This window comes from Plodia interpunctella, chromosome 14 (genome assembly GCF_027563975.2).
Source record: "Plodia interpunctella isolate USDA-ARS_2022_Savannah chromosome 14, ilPloInte3.2, whole genome shotgun sequence".
Taxonomy (NCBI): Eukaryota; Metazoa; Arthropoda; class Insecta; order Lepidoptera; family Pyralidae; genus Plodia; species Plodia interpunctella.
Genome location: NC_071307.1, coordinates 7,104,799 through 7,123,664, shown reverse-complemented (window position 1 = coordinate 7,123,664; position 18,866 = coordinate 7,104,799). Strand labels below are relative to the sequence as shown.

The window sequence follows — 18,866 nt, the reverse complement described above, 5'->3', positions numbered from 1 at the left end:
TTGCAATATAAAATGGCGTCTAAGCTGCTAATACAAACGATCGAAGCAGGAAAGAACAAATTTATCCCGAAGTGTCTGCGCGGGAGCATTGTAACGGCCTGAATTACCATTGTATTTTTGCCTCGTCTACATTCTTCTATCCGAGTGCACTTGGACCATCTATACTATTTTATTTAGACGCCCTTATTTGACAAACGAATACTATGTCGTGTTTGCATAAGAGTTTTAGATTTTAGAGAAAGAATACTAAAGACAAAGACAAAGATTATTTATTTGCAAAAACATGAGTTCACATTTTATTTTTACAATGTGGTGTTAAAAGAAAAGCTTAATCCTACATGTTTCACCGTCCACGGGTATGCAAATTTAAATGGAGAGCATGCTATCATCCCACAAAACAAAATCGAATAAATAAAAGTAACTAAGTAAAAATAAGTACATTACATTATAGGATTTTTTTTTATTCAATAAGGAAATGCGAGGAAATTCCGAAAGTTGCTTTTGGTATACAACACATCAGGTAGGTATTATTATTTTTGAGTTATATTATTAGTTTAGAATACTCGCATTTAAGTATACCTACAGTAATTTCCATTTTCATTCTTTTACTATAATATTTTCCCATGTAGGAAAATATTGTAGTAATAAAATAATGATACAGAACAGACAAATAGCATGCCATTTATTTGTTCTGTATTGTACAATATTATAACTCAATGGACGTCTGCATCCTAAGTCGGTCATTGAACTTATTGACACAGAATAAGTAATAATACAAACTTAAAGAAGATTTCCTCTCGTCATACGAAACGAGATCGTAATTACTATTGCTAGGCTACGTTCATGTAAACAATACTCGTATGTAATTAAGCGTGAAGTAGCTGTAACTCAAAAATATAAATTAAATTCCGAACGAACAGCATTTCATACGAATTTTAGATATATTTTGCTGGCAATGCAAGCTGGTGATTAAATCCTATATCGATTGGTGCCTCCATAAATGTACGGCAGCTGTGGTTCTGCGCCCTAGAATACTTCTCCATACCCTCTTGTGAATGTCGTACAAACCCATCAAGGGACAAACTACTTTGACTGTTGATCGGCAACAAAGTCTATTCAGAGACAGCCACATCTTCAAAAGTTAGTCCGCTGTCTAACTTTTGAAGATGTTGCGAGGCGCAATGGCCGGAATATAACCGGGAATACACTAGGAAGGGGGAGAGACCGGTGCACCCCTCATGGGGTCCAGCAGTGGCAACCGTGCCTAAACTTGCGAGTGAGTGCCTCCCAGCTATTGATGCGGTAATTGGGATGGCTCAAAGGCTACCTGCATTTCTTGGAAAAGGCTGTCACAAAAACTGTTAAAAAACCAGGGCCGCCGCCTCCAATTTAATTTTACAACGAAGTTCACAAGGTACGTGATAATATTCTCGTCTTCCAATCGATCGATAAGTTTTTGTTGAAAACTTCTTGTATGCTTTTTGCAAAACAATTGAGTTTTTTTATCCTACTAATATTGTAAATGCGAAAGTTTGTGAGTATGTATGTAAATGTATGTTTGTTACTCTTTCATGCAAAATCGATTGTTATGAAGTTTGGTACCAACGGAAAGAATATAACCTGGAATAACACCTAAAGTACTTTTTAACCCGTAATTCCCATGGGAGCGAAGCTCCGGTGCCCAACTGTACAACTAACATAGTATTGTAATGGTTTAATTTGGCTAGATGCTTAGAACCACTTTTAAATTTACCACCCTTTTTAAAATCTGGATCCAATATTATAGATGTTATAGTGTGCTTGTTTATTTGTCCTTATTTCACGTCAAAGAGGAGTGTGAAATCACAGATATAAAAATATTACATTGTATGAGAGCTAGAGAGTAGTGACGTAGCCCCGCATATGAACTAGTTTTATTGTAATGATGAGATTACATTGCAACGTCAGGTGCAATGTAAATAACTGAATGAATATGATGACATTTGCTACTCTGGGAATGACAATTTGTTTTTTTTTTTTTAATTTAGTCTATTTTACTTGCTACTAAGTATAAAATCAAATATTTATCCGAGCGAATTACTTATTCATTGGTCACGTGTAAAGAATTCATCACACTGAAACATGCAACTTATTTATTGTGTACAGTATATATTGTATAAGTTTGGCTCCGAGATGTTTCCCAAACAAACATAACAACAAACATTTCGGTGTAGGTATATAACTGTTTATAGGTACATACCGGAATGTAAAGAGATCAAATCAAATCTTTTATTCAGAAATAGGACTTTTACAGGCACTTTTTCATGTGAAATTTTATATTATACAGTAAATGACGACCTCGGTGGCGCAGAGGTAAAGTTCTTGCCACCGAACCGAGAGGTCCCGGGTTCGATCCCCGGTCGGGTCATGACGGAAAATGATCTTTTTCTGAGTGATTTGTTATAAAAATTGTATCGTTGAGTTAGTATCCCATAACACAAGTCTCGAACTTACTTTGGGGCTAGCTCAATCTGTGTGATTTGTCCTAATATATATTTAAATTTATTTGTCAAAAAGATAAAATCTATTTCTCTAGGCATTTCGGAACGAAAACTGCTGAGAAGACATGCCGAAAGAAACTCATGTAAACAGTGGTGGTTTGACAAAAACGTTGAGTGGACTTTGCAATAGTGCTCTCCTTGTTTGTCATGCTTATAAATGCGTACCTAAGTACTTTATTCATCAATGAAATTATGCAATGAAAAAAAAATGTTGTTTGCAATTGGCGTAAATTGATAAATTCGCAACATAGCGGTCTATCAGGTAGGTGAAATAAATAATGTACTGCTATTATGTATATAAGATAATCCTTAATAAGGTATTTGTATTGTAGGGGGAAAGATAAAAATGGATTTGGAACTGGCTTAGATAAAAGTGTCCGTCACCGAAATGAAATACTAAAGAAGTGACTTTACGCGTTAGCACCTGTTTTAATTAAAGCAATTAATAATAATTCGCAAAAAAAAATACTGGGCATTTTGACGAAGACATTATTTTTTGTTTTATTTTCATTGAAAATATTTACAGGACTAAATAAGTTTTGAAACTTATAAGGGAGATATTTTGCGAAAGGACAATTTTCGATTACACTTTTTGACTTTCACGAAGCAGAAAATTTGACATTTTCTTTACTATGGAAATTGTGGAACAGATAATATACACAATTAATTATTTTTCTTATTTTCTTCGACGATGAATTGTTTTTCTTACTGAACTACTGAATTTTCGGCAGGGATTCGGTAATTATTGTGTTCCAAAATCGATAATCGATAAAATGCTGATTAATTGTTATATAGATAAAGACATTAAGATAAACAAATTGGCACGATAATACAGTACCAAGATAACGTTTCAAGTCTTGTATCGATCCAATACATAACTTGGTTACTTAGCTGGCTTCACTCCCGCTGGTATTTAGGAATTTCACTTCAATAACAGACTTTCAGAGAAATAGTTTCCATCTTTCCTCTCTTGCAATTGAGCGGATTCTTTGAAATAAGCTTACTTTTCATTTTTACTATAAGATAAGAACCTTATAAATCCTTACTTTTTTAAATTTCTCACATTAATGAATGAATGATGAAAATATTCATGAATGTAATTCAGCTAGTTTATATTGACTTTTTAATATTTTCTTATAAATTCCTCATTACCTATGTTACAAGACATCCTATAATTACTCAAAAGATTTTCTCTATTTTTTGTGGCTTATTCTGATCTGTCACCTGAATAAGTAAGTAAGTCTAAACTGTTGTCAAAATGTACCGCAATGTTAACGCAATGTTACGCATGGACCTCTTTGCTTGCTACGGCAATAGCGGCGACTTTGCATTGAATATGGATAGGTTGATGTGCTGTAAACTGTACTTATATGTCCACTTGCTTGCAAAATCCAAGTCCTTTTCCTTTTTAAGTGATTCTTGCATCATGCCGTCCTCGACATTATTTTTATATCGACGCTGATCGATACGTCAGTAATCAGCAAAGCAGTACAGCACATCGCCCACTATGGCGTGTTATAAAACTTTTATAGGACTATCAGATTGTCATTCGATTGCTATTCTACAAGAGGAGTAGGAAATAGTAGATTCAAAGATTCAAATTGATAGATACGCCTTTTAAAGTGGTGCTCGGTAGAATCTGTACAGGTAATTTATGACGATTTTTATTACAAATGATTTTAATTGTCACTCTGTACGAAATTGTTGACTTGACATGTCAAAGTAACACGTGGAAAATTTTTTGATAATAGGCTATTTTCCAACTAGTAAAATCCATGGATTTAGTAAATATTACGGAGAACCTACTAATTCCATGGTCAAATCAGATCCATTTTCTAATATAAAAAAATGTAATGTAAAATAAAATTAGTGAAAAAATATATATTAGAATTTTTTTTTACTATTTGACTGGAAAGTAAAAAAAATTAGTAAAAATTTGTGCTATTTAAAAATATTTATTATTTATTATTTAAAAATTTTTTAGCACATAGTTGGAAAAATAGAGAATGTTATAGGGTACCTTTTGCCGCGGGCGACGCCGCAGATGACAGTTAGTATTCAATAAAGTTTCAATGTATTTGCCAACCAAACCAACAAGTAATTAATTAAATCTGCTAAAGTTATTAGGTAAGTGTTATTAGTTTCTCGAGAGTAGGTTAACTCTCTGTTAAAATTTGCGAAATCACCGGTTTAGTTGGTTTGTGACATGTTTCTGTATTTATATTCGCGTTTAATATATTAAAGTGGCAGCCGCCCGCGACTACGTCCGAATTTTTTCACGAACGAAGTGGCGGGATTAGATTTGTGGCATGTGGAATAGAACCACTCCATATCTTCCCGTGTATGTCGTACGAGGCGACTAAGGGACACATAGCCTATGCAGTTGATAGGCAATCTTAAAGCATTTAATGTTGTATTATAAAATAGGGTTGTTGTATAATATATTGACGACCTCGGTGGCGCAGTGGTAAGGTTCTAGCCACTGAACCGAGAGGTCCCGGGTTCGGTCCCCGGTCGGGTCATGATGGAAAATGATCTTTTTCTGATTGACCCGGGTCTTGGATGTTTATCTATATATGCATTTGTTATAAAATATAGTATCGTTGAGTTAGTATCCCATAACACAAGTCTCGAACTTACTTTGGGGCTAGCTCAATCTGTGTGATTTGTCCTAATATATTTATTTATTTATTTATTTATTGTTATATGATAAGAGTATTTTTTCGTACAATCTATTATAATCGTATTTTAGTTTAGGTTAGGTTACTTATGCTTCCAATAGTTATGCGTAAGAACCTTACTTATGCTCTAAAATCAATATGCTATAATACGGTATGTATATTAATTACATGTTGGCTTAAAGTTGTATGCTTAAACATAATAGTTACTCAGGAATATAGATGAGAAGGAATAGGTCAAGAGAATATTCCTTTATAAAATACCTATTAAATTTGATAAGAACTTACGTATTGAATAGGCTTATAGCTATTGAATCAAGACGAGCATGCAAAACTCATCAAAATTATGATTATGCATGACGCAAAATGGATATCGGAGTTATAAAATGTACAGCACAGAGAAAATAGGAAAATGGTGTTTATATGCGATTGCCTGCAAACGTTTTACAATCTCGAACCGGAAATGTACGAAAATCATACTTGCACATTTACACGGTCCGTAAACGGGATGGTGTAAAAATTAAATTAAAAAAAACCCCACCTCTTAAAAAGAATAGGTACCTACCTACTGATAGTTTCCAATTAACTGAACACACATTTTCTAAACATAGGGAAAAACTCCCTCGATTAAATTCTCTATGAAATAAATAAAAAAACTACAGAGATTACTTGGATTAAATCCGCCAGGCCATTTGGATGCTATACATACATACACACATAAACGTTAAACTTAATAACTCCCCTCCTTCTGCAGTCGGGGATTAAAATCTGGACCCTATGATTAAAACTCAGCTGTCCGTACGTCTGTCTCTCTGTCTACTATCTTATAAACCGTGATAAATAGTAAGTTGAAATTTTCACCGTTGATTTATTTCTTATGCTGGTATAATAACAGATAAATAAAAATTGAATCAAATAAATTAGACATGATAGAACGGACTTTTTAGATAGAACAGAGCCCTTGGTGCGTGTTTTTTTTTTGCAATTTTTTTTTAATGTACCTACGGCACATGATTATTTTAACAACGACGACGTAGACATTTTAATCGTCGAATTATAATAATTGTCTATTATGTATTTATATACAAGTAAATTGTATCTAGATTGCCATTAGGTTGTATTGTGTAGATAACTATATATATTGTTGTGACGTGAGAAACACACATCATTAAAATATATATTTAACATGATGTTAACCATACAAACAACCAAAATAATTTGTACAAACCATACAAAATAATTTGTTGTTTTTCTCCGTAAACATTTTTGGCAATGATAAGTACGTAACTCACAATTAACCGTTAGTTGAAATTTGTTTCTTTTGACTTTATAATCTTGTTTTATAATTGATAAAAAAAAACATGGATTTTGCTACTTTTCATCATCATCTTTTCATTTAAATGAAACATTACATGACACTTAAAGCCATGCAAAATGGTTTGTAATGGTTTGTAAGTGAACTCGCTGTACTAGGTACTCGTGTGGAAGTGAAGTCGACGGACGTAAAATATTGTAAAGCTTTGAAGCAATTTTCCCGCATTTTCCAAGAATTTCCACCAGGTACAGAGTGAGGAGCCGACAATCTAATAGTTATGTAGGTCACGCCGCGATGGAGTGCATCGATCCTGCCAGGGCGTTACTCGGAAACTGAATAAAAGTTAATTAAGCGGCACATTAAATTCTGGGAAATTATGTGTCAAGGACATAAAACAAAATAAAATCTTCACATATAAATACGTTTTTTTCTGATCTATTGTTCAAATAAGTATATATTGAATATTCGTTAGGTATTAGTGATAGTAATGAAAAAACATATTTTTGTCTATTAATAGTAAAGATATTGTATAGAATTACACCAAGTTTGCTTGAAATATTTTTTATCCCGAATAATCTTTATGCGAAACAAAGTATCTTCGGAGAAGGAAGGTGTGCTAGTGGATATTTTATGAAACTAAAATTCTCAGAGGGATTTAGATCTGTCCAAAGGCAGTGCGCGGAAAAATGTGTATTTATTGTTTCGAAGATATTTTGACGTTATTTGGGTAAAAGTTTCAATTAGTACCAACTAGAACAGCTGGTATCCCATATCTCTTTCTCCTCTGTTCGTCTGTCACAGAGTTGTATCAGTATTTTGGATAACAAAAGGCTCGAAAGGACATACTATTTTCATTTCATGCATGTATTTAGGATTTCAAGTCAAGGTTTGTATAGATCACGATTCAGGTACATGGACTTTCAAAGTTCCATCTGCCGTTCCTAATTAGATTTTCCATGTTGTTTGCATTTTTTATAATACGTATGTGTCTAATGTCATATTTTCTTTAACTTATTAAATGACAATAGGATTACGATACCCCGGTAGAATGATGGTAAAGTGTAGACTATTTTATTAAATAAAAAATGAATAACGGCATTTAAAATCACTTTAATAGTAAATAATTTAATTATTAGAGATGTTATAAGTTTTTGATTACTCACTATAATACAATGTCGTCATACAGTGACTGTCCCTGAAGTTTCAACAATTTTTGACATTTCGAAAATATTATTCAAATTCAAATCATTTCATTCAGAAATGAGACCTTCACAGGCACTTTTTCACGTCAATTTTTATATTAATTAGTTATTTCTCACAAGCTACAAACTACTATTTTATTTACTGGTTGAACTACAACTAAAATATTGTAGATAGAGTAGGGACTTGGAAGATGGTTCCAAAAAAGTAATCAAAAAAATAAAAACCAAAACATATAGGTACTTAATAATGTCGAATCATGGAAGATTGAGAGCTGTCTGTTTGTTGTAAACTCGCATGTAATTTGCATGAGTAAGTACCACCTGACGAAGAGAATACTAACTTGTTTAGGTCATGGCTGTTCTTTTATGACATTTAATCAATTTTTAATATTTTCTTGATCATATTAGCTAGTTCCCGTAAATAAGTACTTCGTTTGCGTGCGGTTTGATATAAGTAAAATTATCTTTTAAAAGCTTCTTGGAGCTAAATAATCTCTGTTAATTTAAATTATTAAATTATCTAAATCAAAATTTAGTTGAACTCGAAAACGATATAGGTACTTTTCCAATTCAATATTAATAATAAAGATTATTTCGATGTTACGATATTTTACAAAAAGTCATCAGCATTAGGTTTTTAATTGATTTACGATGTATTTATTTCTTGATATTCTTCGAATTCAAGTGGGCTATGTGTGTTCATAGGAGGTATTCAGTACTTATACTGATTTCTGTATCATAAATTCGTTCCATCAAGTTATTGTCGTGGGCCGGGTCGTGAGGTTCCCTCTATTATGGTTGAGCTACGCGATGGCTAACCCATGCGTCAACTCGTGAACGGCCAGAGAGAACTGGTCATCATCATATTTTTGTGTAAGTTAATTGTGATTCACATCTATAATCAGCACTCGGATCACAATCATAACCTGTTTTGATATACTTTTTGACTATGTACATTATGTACTTTTATATATTATTAGAAAAAAACATTGTAAGAAACAATAATGGTAAGCCCTTCTGGCATGATAGGGACCAACACTGTTCAAATTAGTTCTTTTCGGCATTTCTTCTCAGCAGTGGTCGTACCGAAATGCCAGTAGTTTGTAGCATGTGAGAAATAACTATTTTATATAAAAATTGACGTGAAAATGTGCCTGTGAAGGTCTAATTTCTGAATAAATGATTTGAATTTGAATATTTTTTTTACCCGACTTCAAATAAAGAGTATTGTTTTTCCCGCATATCTTGTTTGTATGTATGTAATATTCTATATTATTACCTAATATCTCCAAAACCGCAGAACGTATTTACATAATTAAGGTATTGTTATATTATTTCTTAGCTACCAGAGTGTTCATTGATAGGTGACGTTAAAAACAAACATGGCGGCTGTGCAAAGCCATCCATAGAACATGGTGAAATTTTTTTTTTCGAAATACTGCAATAAGGGTATCGAATTAAAGGGCTCAACGCAAGGATTCCAAAGGAGGCAAGTGTTTTTTTTTTGTTTGTTTAATAGCAATGCCATAAATAATTGAACTGCGCTGCATTTGAATCGTTCTGTAAATGTGATGGTAGGCGTGAAGTTCAGTCGTCACAACTTGGCCATGAATTTGAGCGCGGGAATAAAAAGTAGCCATCTACTTATGTAAGTCCAAATATAAAAACTTGTTGGAGCAGGCATTCGTTCAACGACTGATCTTGATCATCCATGACGCAATTTATCAGATCGTTTTTTCGCTTTGAACGGATTCACTTGGTCGGTATTATTTAATCTGCGACTTGGTCATGAGAATATTGAGATAATTAACTTCTTAGTTTTATTATACTTTTTAATCTAGATCATGTTGTAATTTCGTCAATACACTGTATTATTGGGATAACAACAACAACTTCAGAGGGTTTAATAAAATTGTTGTAAAAAAGACATCAAGATTGTACTTTTTTAGTGTCGTATATTATTTTAAAACACAATTTATGTTAAAAAATTCGAAATCAGTTGAGTAATTTTAACGCCTTGCGTTTACTGTAACTTTCACATTTGAAGAGATTAGGATTCTAACTAAACATGTTTGAAAAAAAATGTTTATAATTTCTAAAGCGGACGCGGAATCCTATTTGTATTTATGATCTAAGAAATAACAGTAATTTTTTGAGAAGTATGAGTACTAAGTAATTGACAAATATAACAATACATAAATTAGATAAAACATATTTTCTCAACACGGATGACGCATGGATAAGTCAAAAATATTTAATTATTGTAAAATCAACAATGGAAAGTGAATGACACTTATGTTTGAAAACATCATTTTAACTTGTATCATGGCATTATAAAATCAGAAACGCCAATTTGGAACATAAGTTATATTTAGTAGTTTTTAGTCCCGTTTACACGAAGTCATGGGACTTCGTCCGCGCGGAAATTACTATTGTTGTTTGATGAAAAGAAAATCTATCTCGGTAGAGTGTGTGTTCTATGTTTTCATAGTAATTACAGATATTTTTTAATTACCTTTTTTACCTGTTTTCGATCTCCAGCTGATCGGATTTTGTTGAGATTAATAAATAATAAATATTATTTTCCTATTGCAGAAACGTGCATGACGACCTTCGAAGATGATCATTATATCGAATATCATCGATTATTACTTTTCAATTCGAATCTTTTGTTTAGGTTTAAGAAGTTTGAGGTTGCAATCCATTCATCGATCTAGTCGAACATGTGCTTCCATATATTTTTTTTATCGAAATATATTAAATTGTGCTCGTAGGATTGTACATAATGCGCTTCGTACTAATTTTATAAATGCGAAAGTTTGTGAGGATGTATGTGTGTATGTATGTTTGTTCCTCTTTTACGCAAAATCTACTGGACCGATTGTTATGAAATTTGGTGCACTGGTAGAATATAACCTGGAAGTTATTCCAGGTTATGTGTTAATATGGTACTTTTTATCCCGAAATTCCCACGAGAGCGAAACTACTATGTCATAAAATTCAAGTCTATTGATTTAAGATATCGCAGATGAATCTAGGAGTAGCATATTCTCTCTTATTTGAGCGTTTACCCGGTTACTTTCCAGCCGTTGAGCGTCGGAGCCCAGTGTCCGCTTTCCTACTTTTCCGTCTCCATATCTAGAAGTAGCAATCTGGTAGCATTATCGCGCGTATAAAGTATTGCCTCTGTGACGTCAGTCGTCATCAGATAAATGATAATTAAATTTAATCGCAGTCATCAGATTGATAATTATGTTTTTCCGGGAAACCTAGCCATTATCTCAACATACAAATTTTGTTGCAGCACACAGTGCGTTTTTTTTTTTGGTGGAGAAAAAACTATTTTGGTGGTAGTCCCTTGCAATTGAACTATTTTGTATGACATATAAGCATGTTTTTTTATGGTCAAATCTACATTGTATTTTTAGATGACACTGATCTATTTTTGAGAAAATATTGACTGGAAGAGTAGTTTTCTCGCGGATAACCACTCTCGTAGTAAATGTATTCCCGTGAAGCTAAAATACTAACATCGTACAAAATTGTCAAAAATAGGCCTTTGCAATGATGATGGATCTATATATAGATAGGTATATGTTTATCAATTTTATGTAACAAAGTTGAAATTTTAACTAGAATTTATAGATTCTATTGTGGTATAATCTAGGAAATCGATTATAACTTATTCATTCGCGAAAAATACAATAATGTTTTTTTTATGTTTCTTTTTAATGTGATATTGTTATAAGATTTTTCTTTTCTTCTTTTTATAAATACTGTAATAGGATACACATGTACCGTTGTATTTAAATATCAATAAATAAATAAATAAATCATTTAGTTTACTTCTAATTGCCGTTTCTAAAGGAACTTTATATAAATGTTTTTGTATTATATATTGTAGTAGTACAAAGTTGAATGTTTCAAGTTTAGTAGTTCATATTTCGACGTCTAGTCCGTATAGAATTTGCAAAGAAAATCTGAACACGATCTAGTCCTTAGATAAAATAATATACTTTTATCTATGATATAGTCTCATTCAACCACATTTCATAACCTTGTAAGTACTATCAAAGTCAAATCAGATACTATTTATAATTTATTTGGAACTTGTACTTACGACAGTTATAGCTTACGTGTCACGATTTTGGAATCATAAAATGTTCAGATAACATAAGTCCACAAGGTAAAAAAAATATTTTTATTATGATTTTGGCTAATATATAAAAAATATTTTTATTATTAATTTGCGATCTCATGTTGATTACCTCTATATGTCGACAAAACCGATCATTCAAAATCGAGTTTGGTTATTTAAATACGTTTATGTACTTTATTTATCCAGTTAACTAGGTCAATCATGAAATGTAAATGCAATCAAAATCTTTCTAGTCAGGATTTAGACGTTTAGAATGTCTAAAACAATAATAATGTATAAAGTACAGTGAAGCAGCCTTAATATATTTACTTAAAAAATTAAAATAAAACAGTAAATAAAAAAATCATCAATTAAAGTGACATTAAAAGTTTTTATTATACTTTTATCAGTATAATATATTTTTTTGTGGTGGGAAATCCTATTTTCCCTCAGATTTTGGTTCAAAAGAAAACTTAAATTTACATAAGAAGTAACAAAACTATTAAAGAAAAGACATTGTTGAGATGACATTGAATCATTAGCGTTTTACGTGTAAAACTGTTTGTCTAGTACATGACGTAAATTACTCAAGTAAGTAGGTCTTAGAGAATATGCAATTTTAGTAAAATTTTTTTCGTCGCTATCAACCTGAAATTTTTATGTATAGACACTTTTTTAACCTAGTAACAGAAAATTATATTTACGAATATAATGCCTTATTTATAAAATAAATAATAAGAAATAAGATTTGTCATTACTTAAGTTAAGTAACTTAAGTTTGAGACTTGTGTTAAGGGACTTAATGACAATATATCTAACACACACATATATATATTCTTATCTATATATAGATAAGAATCCAAGATCAATCTCAAAAATATCATTTTCCATTCGACTTGAACGTGGTTCGAACCCGGGACCTCCAGTGTAGAAGTCCGTCATGATTTCCATTAGGCCACGGAGGTCGTCAAAATCTACTATTTACTGTTATCGTAATTACCTACGTTGTATAATTAAATATATTTGTTTATTAAAAAAAGGATATAAATATTTTTAATACAAATAACGCATTTGCATCAAATATAAAAGTGTTACATTAACAGGTCCTTTCACCCTACTCTCCTCTGGCCTACAAATTGCACTAGCGGATACATTAATCTATCTATCGGAATATGTCCCTTATTTCCTGTACAGTAAGGACTCATGGTTTAACACGTGCTCGATTGATGCATTTTTTTTATTTTCTCTTGCATGCAATGATTGGAAACCGCTGCTAACATAACAGAAATGGCATGTAAAAAATTCGTCTCAATTACACTCGCTCATCCAATAAAATTAGTCACAAATTTAATGATTATTACTTATCGATGATAAAATTTTATGGTTTTATTTGACACACTCCGGTTCGAATGATGTATGGCGCACAATATCCAAGGCTCTCTATTATAGTGATGGCAATTAATTTGGACACGCGATAATCACAGTTAAACTCGTCACTCACCATTGTAAATGCACTGTACACTGTTTGTGACGTTAAACACGTGCGTTTCGGCTCGCGGCCGCTTCTCTACTGAGACGATACCTGCGCCCGCGCATTTCTTTTAAGTGATAATGATAACGTTTGAGTTTACAATACGCTGCGATTTGATTTCTTACCTGGGTCATATACGGACGTTTACATAGAAAATAGGTTCTTTTTACTGATTCTATTTAGAATGGGAGTGTCACGTGGCTGTTGAAAAAGGCGGGAACACGTGTAGAATGCGGCACAAGCCGGTCGCAGCGTCATCTGATTCAACCAGACAGGAGCACCATCGCAGTATTTTTCGCTACCTGTTCAGTAATTAAGGCGGAAAGTCCAGTCCAGTTTTTCGTGGCTCAGTTAGCAGTACCTACCTTTCAAATTACGACAATTATGTTAACCTGGTATAGGACACTGCACTACGAGTATTAGCTAAGTACGTTAATAACACCTATAATTTTCAGTACTCGTGTTATATGTGATGTTAAAGTACTTAATTAATATTTATTATTTAGGATTTTAAATCGATAATAAAAGTTCCAATATGACAGAAGGGGAGGCCGTTGCCCAGCAGTGGGGCACAAAATACAGGCTATAAAAAAACGTTCCTGAATAATGAATAATGCTGTGTCGGTGGTGACTTATTGGTCTTCACAAATATGATTCTCCGAGTCGACAACCTAAGAAGAAGTTCCTGAATTATGATCCGACAAAGGTACACCATGTCTAGATAATTCAGCAGTGATTTAAATACCTAGGCGACTCGTCATCCTCACTTGTTTTGTTACAAAAAGTAAACTATTTTGTACTCAACCAACCGTGTAATGACTTCGCACATCATTAGGGTTCCTCAACTATAAAAACGCTAGAGAAATACCTGTTTAGGGTGTAAATTGGAACCTTAAAAATAAAATAGGATTAAAAATGTACCTACTCATAATGAAATACGCTAAGTAAATGTGATTTTAATTGACCAATATTGTTTCTTACTAGCGGCCCACCCCAGCATCGCTCTGGTATTTAATATCTGGTATATAATACCTTCCTGTTGATTCAAAATTTATACTTAAATCGTAAAAATCTATGCTTCTATTTTCTTAATGAACGCAGCAATAATGTTTCAAATCCGACTATAAAACAGTGTTAGCGCGTTCAAAAAACTTCCAATTAGACGTAGAAATTAGCCGATTGATTGACAAGTACGAGTACTTGCTGTTATAAGCTGCACTAGATCATAGTCTAAATGCTATTTTTAATAAATGAACATTAAACATGTGGTAATAAATTATATGCGATTTATAAGTAAGGAACTCCATAACTGAAAAAATGAACGCTTGACTTGTATTTTATACTTACATTGGATGATAAAATAGCATTAAAATAGTCACGTTTTGAGATCATTTTATACTAAACAAAAGGTCAAGGCCACGATGAGAAGAATGTGATAAACGATGATGATCTTAATCAAAAGAATTTGGTTCCTAAATAAAAAATAACTAAAATAATAATACTTATCTGCGAAATATAAGAGGTACTTAAAAACGTGAAAAAAACAATATAAAATATTGTGCATAAATGCACAATATTTTGTGTTGCAAACTAGAATAATAAAAAATTCTAATTCAATTGTTGTTCAATTCAAGTTTGCTCAACAATCAAGCTTTACCAATTTTTGGATATAAAACTTCATCAGTATTTTTTTTCGTAATTCTCAGAAAGGAGCTATTATTAGATAAAAAAAAATCACATTTTATCATACTACGTTCATCTTAAGCTCCGAAGCTCAACGGCTGAGGAAGGAATATGGAAATCTTCATTATCTTTCATGACATTGCCTCTATATAATGTACTGCTCCATGCCATTTGGTATACAATCAACTCTAATTAACCCCGAAGGAATAATGCGGACCCAATGCACATTATCTGACTTGTATAAATTTGCACTAGTTTTTCATTTTATCGTCGTATTTTCCCAAGTTCGAATCTTGAAGATACGATATTTTTTGATTTATATGGTGAGATAAATAAATAAATAAATGGACGACATCTAACTGTCCACAATAAGCATAAAACCCAGAACCGCAGACAAATATTAGTGATCACAAGTACAAATATTCGCTCGCGCTGGGAATCAAAATCTGGACGTGCATGTAGCGGACGGGCGGGTGGTGGCCACTTTGCCACGGAGGTCCTCAAAAAATGATAATTACAATAAAAATATACATATTTTTAAATATACAAATTTCCAAAGTGGAAACGAAAGTTCTTAATTAATTTAGTAGTAGAAGTAGGTAAACCGAAAAAGTAAACCGAAAGGTTTATGAATAAATTAATTATGGCAAGTAACAAAGACTCAACATTTTGTTAATAATTCTTATAAAACTACGTTGGTGAAGTTACACTTAGATTGTTTCAGAGTGGTCATTCCTGCAGCACTCCTCCCGAAAAAGCGCAACAATGGTTGAGATATAGGCAGTCTCCAGCGATCATGTGCAGGATGCTGTACCCGCTGGCCACATGGACGCGCACCATTTGCGTTTTTTTATGTGTCATCCCATAAAATTATCATGACCGTCAGAAATAAACTGGTGATATGCCACAGGCAAGGAAAAATTTATCAAAAAATATAAACCACTTCCGCCACTACCTACTCATTTAGTGACATAGTCATAAAATTTTAATAAATTCAGTACACGTTAGCATATTTTATTGTCAAGATATCATACTTATATCATTTTCTGTATCCTGAGACTTATATGAATAGAATATACTTATTAATAATCTCAGCTCTTTTCTGCCCACTGCTGAGCATGACTCTTTTCTTTAAAGCCAATCTTCTGTCCTGCCACGTATGGTCTGCAGCTTTGATTATGTAGTCTGTTCGTCTGCACTGAATGTATTATTGGAAAATAACACTAGTTGACTATTTAATTTAGCCGGGTTACTATTAATTCCCTTGGGACTTCACGCTTGGATTACTAGACTATTTCAAGTTCAATTTAATATCAAAAACATGCTGTAAAAAATCTAAGTCTCGCAGTTCAGTTTTTCTACCGTAAAAAGTTGTGAGATCCATGTAATACCAAGTCGGTTAATTTAGTCTACTTAAGGGAACTTCTGTCTTAAGTTATTACGTAAGTTATTAACATATCAATATTAAAAATCTTTTAGGTTTTAAATAAAAAGATCGACTTGGCCAGCTTCTATGTCTGCTAGAAGTGTCTTGGACTTTTAATGATCGGTCAGTCAGTGCGTGAGTGAGTGACAAAATCAAGAAACTTTAACAAGTTACAATTCTTAAACTACTGGTTTAAATTGAATGAAATTTGAAATATACAGTGTTTATACAATACCTGCTTAGTTACTGAAAATTCAGGCTTCCTGTTTTATCCACAACGAAGTTATTGGGGTTCGAAATTGGCCTGTATAGCTTCGAGAACACGATGGCACGGCCGTGGCGCTTTTTATGCTCAACTTGCGGGGGCACTGCCGTGCCCCCTTGATCCATCGGAACACGTACAAATATGCATTTGAGGAATCCTTATTATTAAAGATTCTATATGATCATTATTCTATACATCTATTATGATATCAGAAAACCGCCGTTGCTGAATCAGTCGCCCAGTGAACATCACAACAGTGAAATAAAAAGGTATGTGCGCGTTTCATACCTGTTGTTCAATATACAATGATTATAAAGAAGTTAGACGTAAGTGTACAGATACCTAAGAATGTATATGAAATGTTTGAAAGGTATTCTTGGCGTGTCACTCCACACCGAGTCGGGTGAACGATCGGATAGCTTGTAAAAAACCGACAAGAATCAATGGTGACATTATTTATGTCTAATTACGATTTGTGTTTATATTTTGTTCTTGTTTTGTGTTCATGCGCTGAGCTTTACGCGTTCTTAATAAATGTATCATACTGAACCAGCCATGTATCGCAAACAGTTCAAAGTTTTAATAATAGTTTTAACTTTTTAATTTTCAGCCTATTTTGACAAGAAAGAAAACTAGAAAAAGACAATGATATAGATATGGACCATCCAGAAGGATTTTCCAATTAGACGGATATACCTATAGGTATGTATAAGGAAATAAGTACAAACGTCAGATTTATAATAATTAGTACGAATTAAACTTTGGGTAACATTAGACGCTATATAATTTTATATAACCCAAATGAAACTATTTTAAACGTCATCAACAAATTATAATAAAATTGGTATGGCCGCCACTGGACGTATGTCGACTCGATGGCTGTATCGATCGGATGACGCCTACTAGTTTAAAATAGCAGTCATTTATGTTTCAGTACGAACTCTTGCTCTTTCATTTTGAACGGCGTAATAGCAAGATTAATATGATTTTGAACCGGTCTAAAGCTGATTCTGTTGCGGCTATATAAACATTTTTTCTCGTATAAGCATTATATATCGCGTACCAAAAACAAATTTAGAAAAAATAAAATTCAGACAAATAAAAATGTCTATGACCCCGGGCATTACGGCGCCACAGCCCAGAACACAGCCTAACATGCGGAGATGAGAAAGAAACAACAAATGACGTCAATCAATCCGTACACAGTGGTATAAACTCATTTCGAAAATTAAGACCTTGCATAAAGCTACTTGAAAATACCTGAAATTCTGAATAGGGGCTCGCCATCTACCAAACATTTAGTGTCTAGTGCAATGTGCATTTAAGTTTACCAACGTTCCCAGCCGCAAACGTAGACGGAACATCTACTTATAATGCCAAGCGGATTACACTGCACCTACATAGGTAACTTTAACGTATTTGCTTGCTATTCTGTAATAAAGTAGTCAAAGTTACATAGAACATAGACACGTACATTCCATAGACGTGTATGATGACTTTTTTATCACTTTGATTTTTTTGTTTACATTCTCTGCTCAGTGAATCGTATGGGAGATCTTCGAAATCGTTGTTTGGATGAGTACGAAAAGTCGCCCTCGAGTTATGTGTCTGATTTTACATGGAACAGCTGATTTTCGCGATTTTGGGGTGCTCACATACGAAAATTTATTCGGTATGATGGATTGACCACGTAGACAAAAGTCTATAGTTATCAAAGAGTCATTTTGTAGATTTGGGGATCCACAGAAATCTCTTTGACTGTCTCTAGACATTTGTGTTTCTGGATGGGTAATGCTTGTGTTAGGTATTGGACTTATAAACTAAAATATAAACTTAAGCTACCAAGTTCTTGAGAGCTTTATCACCTAACTAGGTGTGCCCAGGCCTCAAGGCTTTCTCCCGTTGAAATTTCGGGATAATTGGTACTTGGTGAAGTATTTCAGATTGTTTTCTACTTTAATACCAAATTTCATTAAAATCTGTCCAGTATACACAATTTGCATATTGTTTAAACTTTTATATTAAAATGTCTGGGTAATGCAAATAGTGAGACTTGCCCAGATTCAAGTACCTAACTTCTACATTACC

The 18,866-nt window shown here is 33.0% G+C and overlaps 1 protein-coding gene across 1 annotated transcript in view; it reads right to left on the bottom strand.

Moving 5' to 3' along the window:
- Window positions 1-13,476, bottom strand: part of LOC128675522 (uncharacterized) — a 29,672-nt gene extending 16,196 nt beyond the window's left edge. The window contains exon 1 of the mRNA XM_053754983.1: window positions 13,375-13,476. Within this exon, the coding sequence (XP_053610958.1) occupies window positions 13,375-13,377 (3 nt within the window). The 5' untranslated portion in view covers window positions 13,378-13,476. The remainder of the gene's footprint in view (window positions 1-13,374) is intronic.
- Between the last annotated feature and the right edge of the window lie 5,390 nt (window positions 13,477-18,866).